This window comes from Pelodiscus sinensis, chromosome 9 (assembly GCF_052426305.1).
Source record: "Pelodiscus sinensis isolate ZL-2025 chromosome 9, ASM5242630v1, whole genome shotgun sequence".
NCBI lineage: Eukaryota > Metazoa > Chordata > Testudines > Trionychidae > Pelodiscus > Pelodiscus sinensis.
Window position 1 is genome coordinate 64,750,401 of NC_143060.1, and position 11,391 is coordinate 64,761,791.

General features: G+C 49.1%; 1 protein-coding gene across 1 annotated transcript; it reads right to left on the reverse strand.

Annotated features, from left to right (window-relative positions):
• Positions 1-1,267: 1,267 nt before the first annotated feature.
• Positions 1,268-7,636, reverse strand: LRRC52 (leucine rich repeat containing 52). The gene is made up of 3 exons (XM_006139392.4): positions 6,552-7,636; positions 1,902-2,396; positions 1,268-1,424 (listed from the first exon to the last, which is right to left on the reverse strand). Exons 1-2 carry the CDS (start codon positions 7,189-7,191, stop codon positions 2,137-2,139), a joined length of 900 nt encoding a protein of 299 aa, XP_006139454.3. The 5' UTR covers positions 7,192-7,636; the 3' UTR covers positions 1,268-1,424; positions 1,902-2,136.
• Between the last annotated feature and the right edge of the window lie 3,755 nt (positions 7,637-11,391).

Here is an 11,391-nt window from a genome sequence, read left to right on the forward strand (position 1 = left end):
GCGGCTTCATTTAAATTTAAATGGCTGGCCCGCTCTGCCGATCAGCTGTTTGTTGGCAGATCGGGGCAGTCTGGACGCGACGCGCCGACAAAGAAGCCTTTCTTGATCGGCACAGGTAAACCTGGTTTCATGAGGCATACCTGTGCCGATCAAGAAAGGCTTCTTTGTCGGCGCGTCGCGTCCAGACTGCCCCGATCTGCCGACAAACAGCTGATCGGCAGAGCGGGGCAGCCATTTAAATTTAAATGAAGCCGCGATTATTTTAATCGCGGCTTCATTTCCCTCTGCCGATCTGGCTAATCTACATGCCTCCGTCGACGGAGGCATGTAGTCTAGACGTACCCTTGATGTCATTTCCACAAGACACAGCTTTTTGGTCTTCTTCTTTTCTGCCTGCATTTTCTTCATTCTTGGTCTCTTTGAGTTAGCTCTGTCTTTGCTGATATTTTCAGCTTTTCCCAAGTTAGTCTCTAAGGCAGGGCTACTCAACTTTGGAAGCCCAGGGGTCACAATGATACTCACAGCACATGCGGAGGGCTGCAACTTAAGTATGGTTGCATAGACATGCAAATATATATGCAAATATATGCAAATAGCTCATTTCACACTGACAGGCATGAATACAAAAGATTAAAGCAAGACTACACAACACATAGGCCCCATTTAAGTTGGTTCTGCTGATATTAATAAAATGCAGTGTTTACCCAATTTCCATGCGTATGACAGCACTGTTAATGAGCACTGACAGTCCAGGAATTTATATACTAAAATGCATATCAACAGACAACAATTATATTGACTACTTTTTTGTTTTGGCTCTCACCTGCGGTCCACGTGTTGAGCCGCATGTAAACCCAAACCACACTACAAGCCACAAACAAGCAGGCCATGAGACATATGCAGCCCACAGGCTGCGTGTTGAGTAGCCCTGCTCTAATAGGGTACGTCTACACAACAACATTATTTCGAAATAATGTCAAAATACTGGCAAGCTTGAGGACTTCTTACTCTGACTCCTGTAACCCTCACTGTACAAGGAGTAAAGGAAGTCGGAGGAAGAGCGCTCTATTTCAAAATAAGTGCTGTGTAGACGCTCCTTATTTTGAAATAAGCTGTTTCAAAATAAGCTATGTAATTGACATAGCTCCATTTGCGTAGCTTATTTCGAGTTAAGCCCTGCTGTGTAGACGCACCCTAACAAAGATATTAAGAAAGTCCAGGCCAAACAGCATCCCACTAGACATCTCCTGCAAACTTGATTCATTGCCGTTTATCATTAACATGTTTATTGTCCATCCAGTGGTCTGAAGTGAATATCATATCCAAACCAATCTGCGTTCATCTTTCAAGTAAGATTCTGGTATTGGTTTCAGCCACTCAGAGCTATGCTGAGCTGGTCTCGGCAGGTAATTATCTGTTCCTGGCTGCAACAGTAAGGACATGATAAACATACACATCAGCAGAGGTCACTCTGTAGTGCTCTTTCTGTAACATTTGGCTGCTTCATCTCCAGCATCTTTTGGGGAATAATTTGTGTACCTTTTACAAATTGTACTTAGAGTGCAAGGTCTCTGGGACAGGGGCCGAAATTTCCAAGAATAGGAGCCCACAGTGAGGTTTCTGTGTCCCTATTTAGGCTTGAAAATAAACAACCCGATTTTCAAAAGCATTTAACTCCCCCAGTGATTTCCGTTGGTGCTGCTGAGTGCTAGGCATTTTTTAAAATCGGAACATATAGTCCAAGAGCCTAAATATAAACTGAGGAGCCTGATTTTAGGCCCCTATTTCGGACTGTCTTTGGTCCTGGCTTTCTACATATTCAGTAAGGTTCTTAGCTATGTTGGGGCACTCCATAAATAACAAGTAGTAATTATCTGGCTGGTTGATAGATGGGTACTTACCATACTTTTGGCAGGCATCAATTAATGTTTCAATGGCCCAAGCCCAGAGAGAGAGAGAAACTTAGGGGTACAGAAGAAGGAAGTAAGAAATTCCCAACAGTGGGTTAAACTACAGCAAAAGGATTTTGTATTCCAGTAATCGTGCTTTGGGTCAAAAGAATCACATCTGGAAAGGGAGGTAGATGGGGAAAGGCCAGGAGACCAAGAGAAAGGTACAACTAGTATCAGGCCAGTTCTAGGTGAGTGCTTCTTCATATTCCTCTTCCTCGTCATCCTCCCCCTTTGTAGTGTGGAATTCATAGAGCACTACGCATATCCCAGCCAGCCAGGCTGCCACGGTGCCTGCAGAGAATATGCAGAAGCCAATCAGCCCCAGGAAGGCATAGTCTGTCTCCTGTAAATGGAGGAGACATGTGTAGTGGAGCTTCGACTCCACCTCAGGCAGTGGCCAACCACGAAGAGCGGCTGGACTGTAGCAGGAGATGTTCTTCGGATCTGTAGAGGAAACACAGAAGAAACACTCACTTGAGCAATAGTAAATAGGTGTCCAGAGGCAAGGCAGAAAAATGACTTGTCTTCATGCACATGTCCCTGGTAATAAGGGATGCCGGGGAGGGTACAATCAGTGTGCTTTTATCTCTTAACTGAACAACATCCAGGATGAACCGGAACGCCCCCAAACTTTACTTCTGCATGTGGAGCCAAACGCAGCTCTGCATAAAACGTTGGTGCTCTGTTTGTTTTTTCCTGAGGCATCAGTAGCTTTTAAAAGGCCTGCACGGGGCATTGCTTTTAGTTGCCCATCAACTGCAGCTGCCCTGGAGTCCCCCTGTGCTGGGATGGGTTTGGATGCATGGAACATCCGTCTTATCCGGGCCATCTCGTCTGTATCTCTGGCCGAGGCTCACATGAGTAGGGAGCTTCTTATTTCCCACCCCGCTTGAAAGAGAGGTGCTCTTGCTCCAAGGCACTCAGCCTGGATATGTTACCAGCAGCATTAAAGTTTAACTGCACTTCTCACACTAGTCCCAGGAAATACAAAACCTCCAGCTTGTTACACACACCAAGTGTTGCTGGAAGGTAGCAAAGCCTGACAGGGAAGAGAATGAGAGCTGCTATGGAGGCCTTCTGCCCTCTGCATCAACTATTCACCCACCGCCCTCACACCCATAAGCAGCAGCTCTGGTGCTACTAAGGAGAATCCCTCTCCTCCCCCTCAGTCCTAGCAGAAGCTGCTGCTTCTCCTCCCTCCACCCCACCTGTGAACATCTCCAGCACAGGCTATGAAATCTGTGATGTGAATATGGAGAGTAACCTCTCTCCTAGTGCAAGAGAAACACACATATTAAACCAAAGCCCTTAGCTTCCTGCAGCTGTTGCATGGGGCTTTGAGAGGGATGCACTCTTTTGTATCGGTGCCTATAATAATGCATATGGTTTCTTACAGTTTCTTCCATCTACAATGTTATCGCTATGACTAGTTCTCCATATGCCTGGATAGCACTTACAGGCCAACAAAAGAGCTTCCTGCCCTAAAGGCAAATGCTCAATTAACCTTAACCCTGCAGCACTGAGTACCACCAGCCTCCAGTCTTCCTGTCTTTGCTTTTACTGAGGGTTTACTTGCCCAGCCAATCCCTAAACAAGGACGAGTTGCAGAATCCCCTCTCAGCACTGTGCTGTGTGTAATTTTTAAAGACTAGGGCTTGTCTTTGTTTGGAGTTGGGGGAAAAGCCAGCCTACAGATCTGTGATTCCCAAACCCCCTCTTACTCTTGGGACCAAAACAGCTCTGGGAAAGTGAAATGGAGACCCTCCTACCTTGTGCGTAAGCAACAGCTACAATCCAGATAATCCAGATCAAACTTCTTACTTAGGCAGAAGGAAACCAGCTTGATCTAGGTGTTTCAGGTGACTTAAGAAAAAAATCATCTTTCAGGCTCCAACTAGGGTTGCCAGATGGTTTCAGGAAAAAATACACAACAACAACAACAAAAAACACGCCAGGAAAACGTTCGTTGAGCAAAAAAAAAAAAAAAAAGCACGGTGAGGCTTTTTGGCCCTAACAGGCGTCCGGTGTCTGCCTGCCATCTTACCTCCCTGCGCCGGGCCAGACAGCTCCCCTGCGGAACCCGGTAAGCACTAGTGTTGCCAAGTTGCCTCCATATTGAGCTGGACAGCCTGGGATTTTCACCTCCTGGCCAGGAAAAAATCAGAAAGTACCGGACATTTTAGATGTCTGGTATTTTCTGAATTTTTTTTACCAGACAGGAGGTGAAAATACCGGACATTTCGGTTCAATACCGGACACCTGGCAACCCTAGCTCCAACTTAGGAAAGCACCACTATTCACAACGCTCTTAAGCGTGTGCTTCAGTATCACCGCTGTAAGCATGTGCTCATGGACTTTCCTGATCCAGGACTTCATGCTGTAATTGAGTCAGTTTGCGCCGGCATCCTTGAGAACAAGAGAGAACAGACGGGAGCCCCACAAGAGATACGGTCCAGAGTACGCTCACACTTAATGTTCCCACTAAGTACAGCGTGGGCTGTGGCTCGGGCCCTTAATAGTGAGTGCCGTGCAAAATGTATCTGCATTCAGGGCAGAAGATGAAAGTGCTGTGATAGCTGGTGTGAAATGGAGAACAGAACAGCACTTAACCTTAAGGAAAAAGGCCACGCACTGCCTGGACTGCTCATGTGACAGAAATATGAGCAGGCTATGAAAGTAGAATGATGTCCTGGCATCATTGAAATCGATGGCAAAACTCCCACTGACTTCAGTAGGGCCAGGTGACCTGTCCCAGGTGGAGTCCCGAGGGAACAGGAGCAGACTCAGTTCCATCTTTATGTGTGCACAGAGCAAAATGACCACGTTGCTGGCCCAAAGATTCAAGGAGAGGCACCTGGGGATGGAACTGCAGGGGGTTCCAGGTTAGGCTGGGGATGCATTGGCAGAACTGTGGGGAGCCTGGGGTTGGAAAAGCAGGGTACAGCAAGCCCGAAGCGAGGTGGGAGGCCCCAGGGCTGGAATGCCGGGTACCTCTTGCGTTTTCACGTCAGCGGGTTATTTCACTCGACCGTTAAAAACACAGAACGTTAACGTCCCTAGCAAAACACTGTCAGACAGGGTGGGGTTCAGACATGGGTTCAGGGGAGCGGCTTGCCCCAGAACTGCCTGCAGGACAGAGACCTGGCCCCTGGCCTGCTGACAGCAATTCTGGGATTGCCACCAGGACAGAATGATCCATGGGCGCCCTGCCCCCCTCTTTTGGCTGCAGCCACAAGTCCCCTTGGCTAGAGAAACTCCGAGTGCCCCCCTCCTCCGGCCGGGCAGAAGGATCCCCCACCTGCCCGGAGGATCCGTGTGCCAGCCGCAGCGGCGCCTCCCCTCTCTTCCCTAGCCCTGCCCAGTGGCTCTGGTTGAGGGAAGTGGGATGGTGCAGGTGAAAGGAGCGGAAGGGATTTAAAAGTGCCTGGCGGAGTTCCCGGCGGCCACTACTGCCACCACGGTAGCAGCTGGGGTCCCCAGGCCCTTTAGATCAACCGGGCCTCTGGGTGGCCCCTTTTCCCCTCCCTTGTGGTTGGGCCTGCGTGGCGCTGTGCAGTGATGACAGACCACAGTGGCACTAGCAGGGTTTGAAAGGCCCGTTTCTTACCTCAAAGCCGGTTCTTGGTTGTTCACTTAGAATGTTGTGGTGGTTGGAGTGTGTCTGTGTGTGTGCGTGCAGGGTTGTTTGTATGCTGCGGAGGATTGCTCTCTAGGAGTGCGTAAATAGCTGGATAAATACAAGGGAGAGCAGTTACTGAAGCCAAAGGCCGGTGCTGGCACAGGAACAAAAGGATACACACTGGCCATCAACAAGGTTAGGCTTAGAAAGTTTCTATCAGAGGAGTGAAGTTCTGGAACAGCTTTCCAAGGGGAGCCGTGGGGGCAAGCCCCTACCTGGCTTCACGACTGAGCTGGATAAGGTTAGAGAGGGGTTGGTATGCTGTTGCTGCCTACCGCGGCATCTGGCCCAGCTGCAACTCTCCATCCCCAACGGTCCGGGGTAGGACACTCTCTGGGGAGGGCTCGGAGTTACTGCAGAGAATTCTTTCTCTGTTGGCTGGCTGGTGGCGCTTGCCCGTATGCTCAGGATCTAAGTGGTCTCCGTTTTGGGGGTTGAGGAGGAATTTTCCCCAGGTCAGATTGGTTTTTTTTTGCCTTCCTCTGCAGCATGGGGCAGGGGTCACTTGCTGGTTTAAGCTAGTGCAAATGGTGGTTTCTCTGTAACGTAAGACAGGAATTCAGCTAGAGGCTCGGAGTCTATTACAGAAGGGGGCGGGCGAAACTGTGTGGCCTGTGACATGCAGGAGGGCAGACTAGTCGAGCATGGTGGTCCCTTCTGGTCTGTGAGTCTGCGAGCTGGGCATGCATGGATGCCCTGGTACGTGTTTGACAGTGTGTGTGTTGTTAAGGGCCCGATCCACGACTCGGGTAAATTGGCACAGGTAACTTGACGTCAGTGGACCTATGCTACTTTACCCCAACTGAGAATCTGGCCCAGAATGTGCAAGGATAACAGCGAGATTGGGATACAGAAAGCAGGGCCATCTGCTTTGTTCCAGCCAACTCTTAGGGTGCCTGGGCTGGCCCCAAAGTCCTCACCTGGGAAGCGAACACCATTCTCTTTCATCCAGAGGGCGAAGTCCAGGAAGGAGCAGTTACAGTTCCAGGGGTTTTCACTGAGACCCAGGGACTTGAGATTGGGCAACTCCTTGACAGTGCTAGTATCCAGGAACGTCAAGCCGGTCCGGCTCACGTCCAGGTGCCTCAGCCCGGTGTTGTTGGAAAAGGAGTCCTTCTCGATCTCCGCCAGATTGGGGTTGTCCGACAGCTTCAGCACCACCAGGTTACTCAGCTGGGAGAAAGTGCTCCAGGTGACCCGGGTGAGGTTGTTGAAGCTGAGGTCCAGGTAGACGAGCTTGTTGAGGCTGATGAAGGCGAAATCCAGGTCTTCGCTAATGACGTTCTCCCTGCAGTCTAGATAGACCAAGTCACTTAGGAAGTTCAGCTCCACCGACGGCAGGTAGGAGATGTTGTTGGTCGCCAGAATCAGCTGCCTCGTGTCCAGAGGAATGGCTGTGGGGAACTCTTGCAGCTGCTGCCCCGTGCAGTTCACGCCCAGGTACTGACAGGTGCACTTTGCTGGGCAGTTCGGGCTCTGGGCCATCGCTCCCACTGCAGAAAGAAGCACCAGCCACAGGGGGTCGGGGCCATGAGGAGGGGACATGACCCGGCCCCTCATTGACTGTAGCTCCTCGGCGCTCTCAGCCCGTCCGAGGGCGCAGGGGCAGAGGCCCCGCCGGGCGGCCGAGCAGTTGTCTCATTGCAATAAAGTGGAAGAGGAGTGGAGCTGCGAGGCTGTTTGGAAGCTCTCTGTGTCCTCGCTCAGGCAGCGCCCTGGCAGAGCGCCCACTTGGCTGCTGCGCCAGAGCTCGCTCGCTTTCGGGGCTGGAAAGCAAAGAAGAGCTGCTTGCAAATGGGAACATCTTCAGGCGGCGCCGGTTGCCAGTTGACACCTTTGTGACGTCAGCAGCTTGCAAAGGCAGCCTGGCTTCAGACAGAGCTTCCCAACCTGGCCAGTGGCGCCTAGGCCTCTGAGGGGGCGGGGGGTGTCTACAAACGTGCCTGTCTCTGTCCGGAGGGCTGTCCCTAGTGGGGCACGGGGCCTGGGGGGGCCAGGGCAATCCCCCCTCCACCATGGGCCCAGCCCCCACCCTGTTCCTCCCTTTCCTCCAAGCCTCACCCCTGCTCTGTCCCCTTCCCCGAACCCCCTCCCCTGAGCGATGCGAGCTGGGGGCTTACAGGGCCTTTACCTAGTAGATGTGGAAAGCAGAAAGGGCATTAAATAATTTAGCGGTGTCCATGTCATCTGTTCTGTGCTCTCCTTCCCCGTTAAGTAAAGGGCCTTCACTGTCCTTTGACTTTCCTTTCCTTCTATGGAATGTATAGACCCTCTTATTGCCGTTTATGTCCTTTGTTGATTGTAACTCATTCGTGCTTTAGCCAATCTGATTTTCTCCCTACACGCTTGCACTATTATTTTGAAATCATCCATCGTAATTTGTTGTCGTTTCCACTTTTTATACAATTCCCTTTTGATTTTCAGGTCATTAAAGAGCCGTGTTGGTCTCTTACTATTCTTCCCGTCTTTTTGCTGGCCCAGGATAAATAGTTATGGTTTCTTTCATATTATCTGTTTCTTTCACTTTTATTTCCTTTTGTAAGAGGGAAAAATTGCCACTCACATGGGAGAGATGAAGCCTCACATGTCACTATCGTCCTACTGGTAAATCAAGACAGACCTATCACATTCCAGTCACCCAGTGACTGTATATTGCTAACTGTTACGTGACTGATCCTGTATTTCTCTTACTTCCTCTTGCAGCTGCCCTCTAGTCCTCCGTCAGTGGTGGGGTGGGTTTGAATGCATGGAACATCCGTCTTATCTGGGCCATCGCACCTGTATCTGTGACAGGGGCTTACATGAACAAGTAGCCTGTTATTTCCCTCCCAGCTAGGAGAGAGTGGTTCTTGGTCCAAGGCACTCAGCCTGCTTAGGTTCACCCGCAGCATTAAATTTTAACAGCGCTTCTCACACTGGTCTCACCGAAGAAACACAAAACCTCCTGCTTATTTCACACACAAGGTGTTGCTGGAAGTCAGCAAAGCCCGGCAGAGAAGAGAACGAGAGCGGCCTTAGCTGACGTACAGGGCTTCTTCTGCCGTTTTCTTTGCACTCTTCATTCACTCCTGTCTGGCAGCTGGCATGATGCTGTTGGGAAAATCCCTCTCCCTTCTAGCTCTTTCTCCTCCTTTCCCTGATCAGAATGTCTCCAACACGCACTTGAGATCTGTCATTTGAATATACATCTCGTATTAAGCATAAATAACTAAAATCCCACTTTCCCACCACTATTGCTCTGGGATGTGTGGCCAGTTCAGCCAGTCCTCTGGTAGAAACCTCTTGTGTATTGGTGCCTGTAATATTGCACGTGGTTTTTCACACTCCCGTGAAAGTCTCAGTGCTTTGTCTCGCACAGACAATGGTATTGCTTGGAATACGGGCTCCTGATACATTTCATAGGTGCGTAGAGCACTTTCAGACCGGTGACCGAGGAAGCCTCCTGCCCAAAATGGGTTACAGAATGTATAGTTGAGTTACTCAACCGTAACTTAGTGTTGTAGTAACACCTGCCTCCAAGCTCCCTTTCTTGGTTCTTGCCTTACTTGGGTCTGAGTCAGCAAACTCTTGCTCACACACCTGTGGTCTGCAGAAGCACCACTTCGCATTGTACTGAGTGTTATTTAGGGTCAAGACCTTCTTGAGGACTTTAGCCATGGGCATTTTACATGTTTAAGAGCCCATCTCTAGTGCTTAGGAGTGTTTCTGTGTGTTTATATAATATCTACAGGGGAAGTTTGTGCGTATTTTGTTTCCCTTCCTTGAATGTATTGACCATACAAAAGAGACTTTCAGATGCATTTTCACTCAGGGAGAATTAAGAGACTTAGTTGCCTTAGCCCAGCCCTTAATTCTGCCATTTCGTAAGTTTTGAGTGCTTGACTTTGCTTCCTTAATCAGTACGTAGTACAGTGCCAAAAGCCGAGAAAAAACACAAAGAAGCATTAATTTCCCCTAGGCAGGGCTTGGTAGGCGGCCGTCTTCCTCAATTTCTGCTCAATCTCCTGCTCTCTCTCTGCCAGGAAACAAATGAGTTGGGGGATCTCTCTTTTTAGTCCCTTCCCTGAAGCCTGGCTCAGGGGTTACAGGGCAGGATGGATTGGGCCTGGTTGCATGGAGATTGATCCCAAAGAATTAAAAGTGTGTTTATGAACTCTTTCACTGTCCAACTTTAGGTAGATTTGGGGTGATTTTAACTTGGTTTTACTCAGTAACTTAGCAAGCACTCAAACGTATTAATTGAAATTAGGTGATTGATTATAAACAAGAAAGAACAAGAAATCAAAACAGGCGTTTATATTCAGACGGTGGTTGAATGATTATGCAAAACCTTTAAAGCCTTTCTCTGTTTGGAGGCGAAATATCAGACTCATATTTTCAGAATTATTCTTTGATGGAAGAGAAAGGGTTCACTTTACCCTCAGTGTAGAGGGCAGGCTCTTATTGTGTTCTTGACAGACGTGGCGTAGAGGAAGAAGTTAGAAGACGATTGGTGAATAGGGCTTCGGTTGATGTTTTTGAAACACTGGACTGCTGGTTTGTTATGAATGGAGGCTTTTGGTTGGCAAATCAACCCTGACACCTGCTGCTTGGATCCTGGTGTATTTTTTGGTCGGGGACGTCATCTGATTGGATCTTTTCATCTTAGACCAGGCAGACTGGGATGGATACCCCTTAGTCAGCCTCAGAGTTTGATAAACAGCCAAGAGAATGAGAGCGGAAAGGCGTGGAGGGGAGAGGAACAGAAAATAACACAACAAGAGCAGGGAAAACAATCCAGGCTCTTCCATGCCTCTGAGGTACTAGCAATTGGATATGCCCACGGATGTGCTGAGGATTGGATGTCACAATCATGCAGGGACTTTCAGCACTCACAAGTGAAAACAAAGTTCCTTGAACAAGATTAAGGCCAGACGGCCTTCCGCTCAGGAAGAAAGCCCTTTAGATGAGTCAGGTGAGCTGGGCTGAGTTGTGGTGCTGGCAGACTGGGGCAGGAACTGTTGTGAGGTGGCAGTTGAGAGGGAGAGCTGAACTGAACTGAACAGATTGTGTCTTGTTTGTTCGCCATATCTTTGTAAGGAACCCAGAAAGGGGCAAAGCGGGCATCATGGTTCCTCTTTCTCACTAGTTAGGCCTCATATCTGTCACACCAGTTTTGGTTTTTTCACTCCTGGTTCCCCATTTTCACCAAACATAATTAACACTCCTTGGATGTTTCAACATGGCCTTTTGGGTTTAGACCAGTCCTGTTTCTTTGGGGCTTGATTCAGTGTGACCACCACCAGGCAGATTTGAACCTGGGACCTCAGTGTAGGAGCCTCTAGCTTGAGTTATAAAGCCAGGTGGCTCTCATCTTAGGCTGTAGAGTTGCCTTGTTCTTTTCTCTTGCTGAAAGTGGACTAAGTGCCACTCTATGGGATAGTGACCCACACTAGGTGTGTGGGTTACAACAGCATGTAGGGTCATTAACAACTTGACCTATTTTTCATGTTTATTGTAACATCTTAAGAACTTTGACATACTTCTTACATTTGAGCTTACTGGCCTCATGTCGGACCAGTAGTCACAACAGCCCTGCTTGTGTGGGGTCTCTACACCCATCACACCATTTCTGCGTTAAAGGGTTTAAAATACATTAAGGAAGGAAGCTTGTCTCACCTGGCGACTGTTTCTACGTAGCCTATGACACAGAGAGAATGTTACCGGCTGAGACCCTTCCGTCTGTGAATTGTGACCCGTGACCTGCAGATGTCGGGTCAT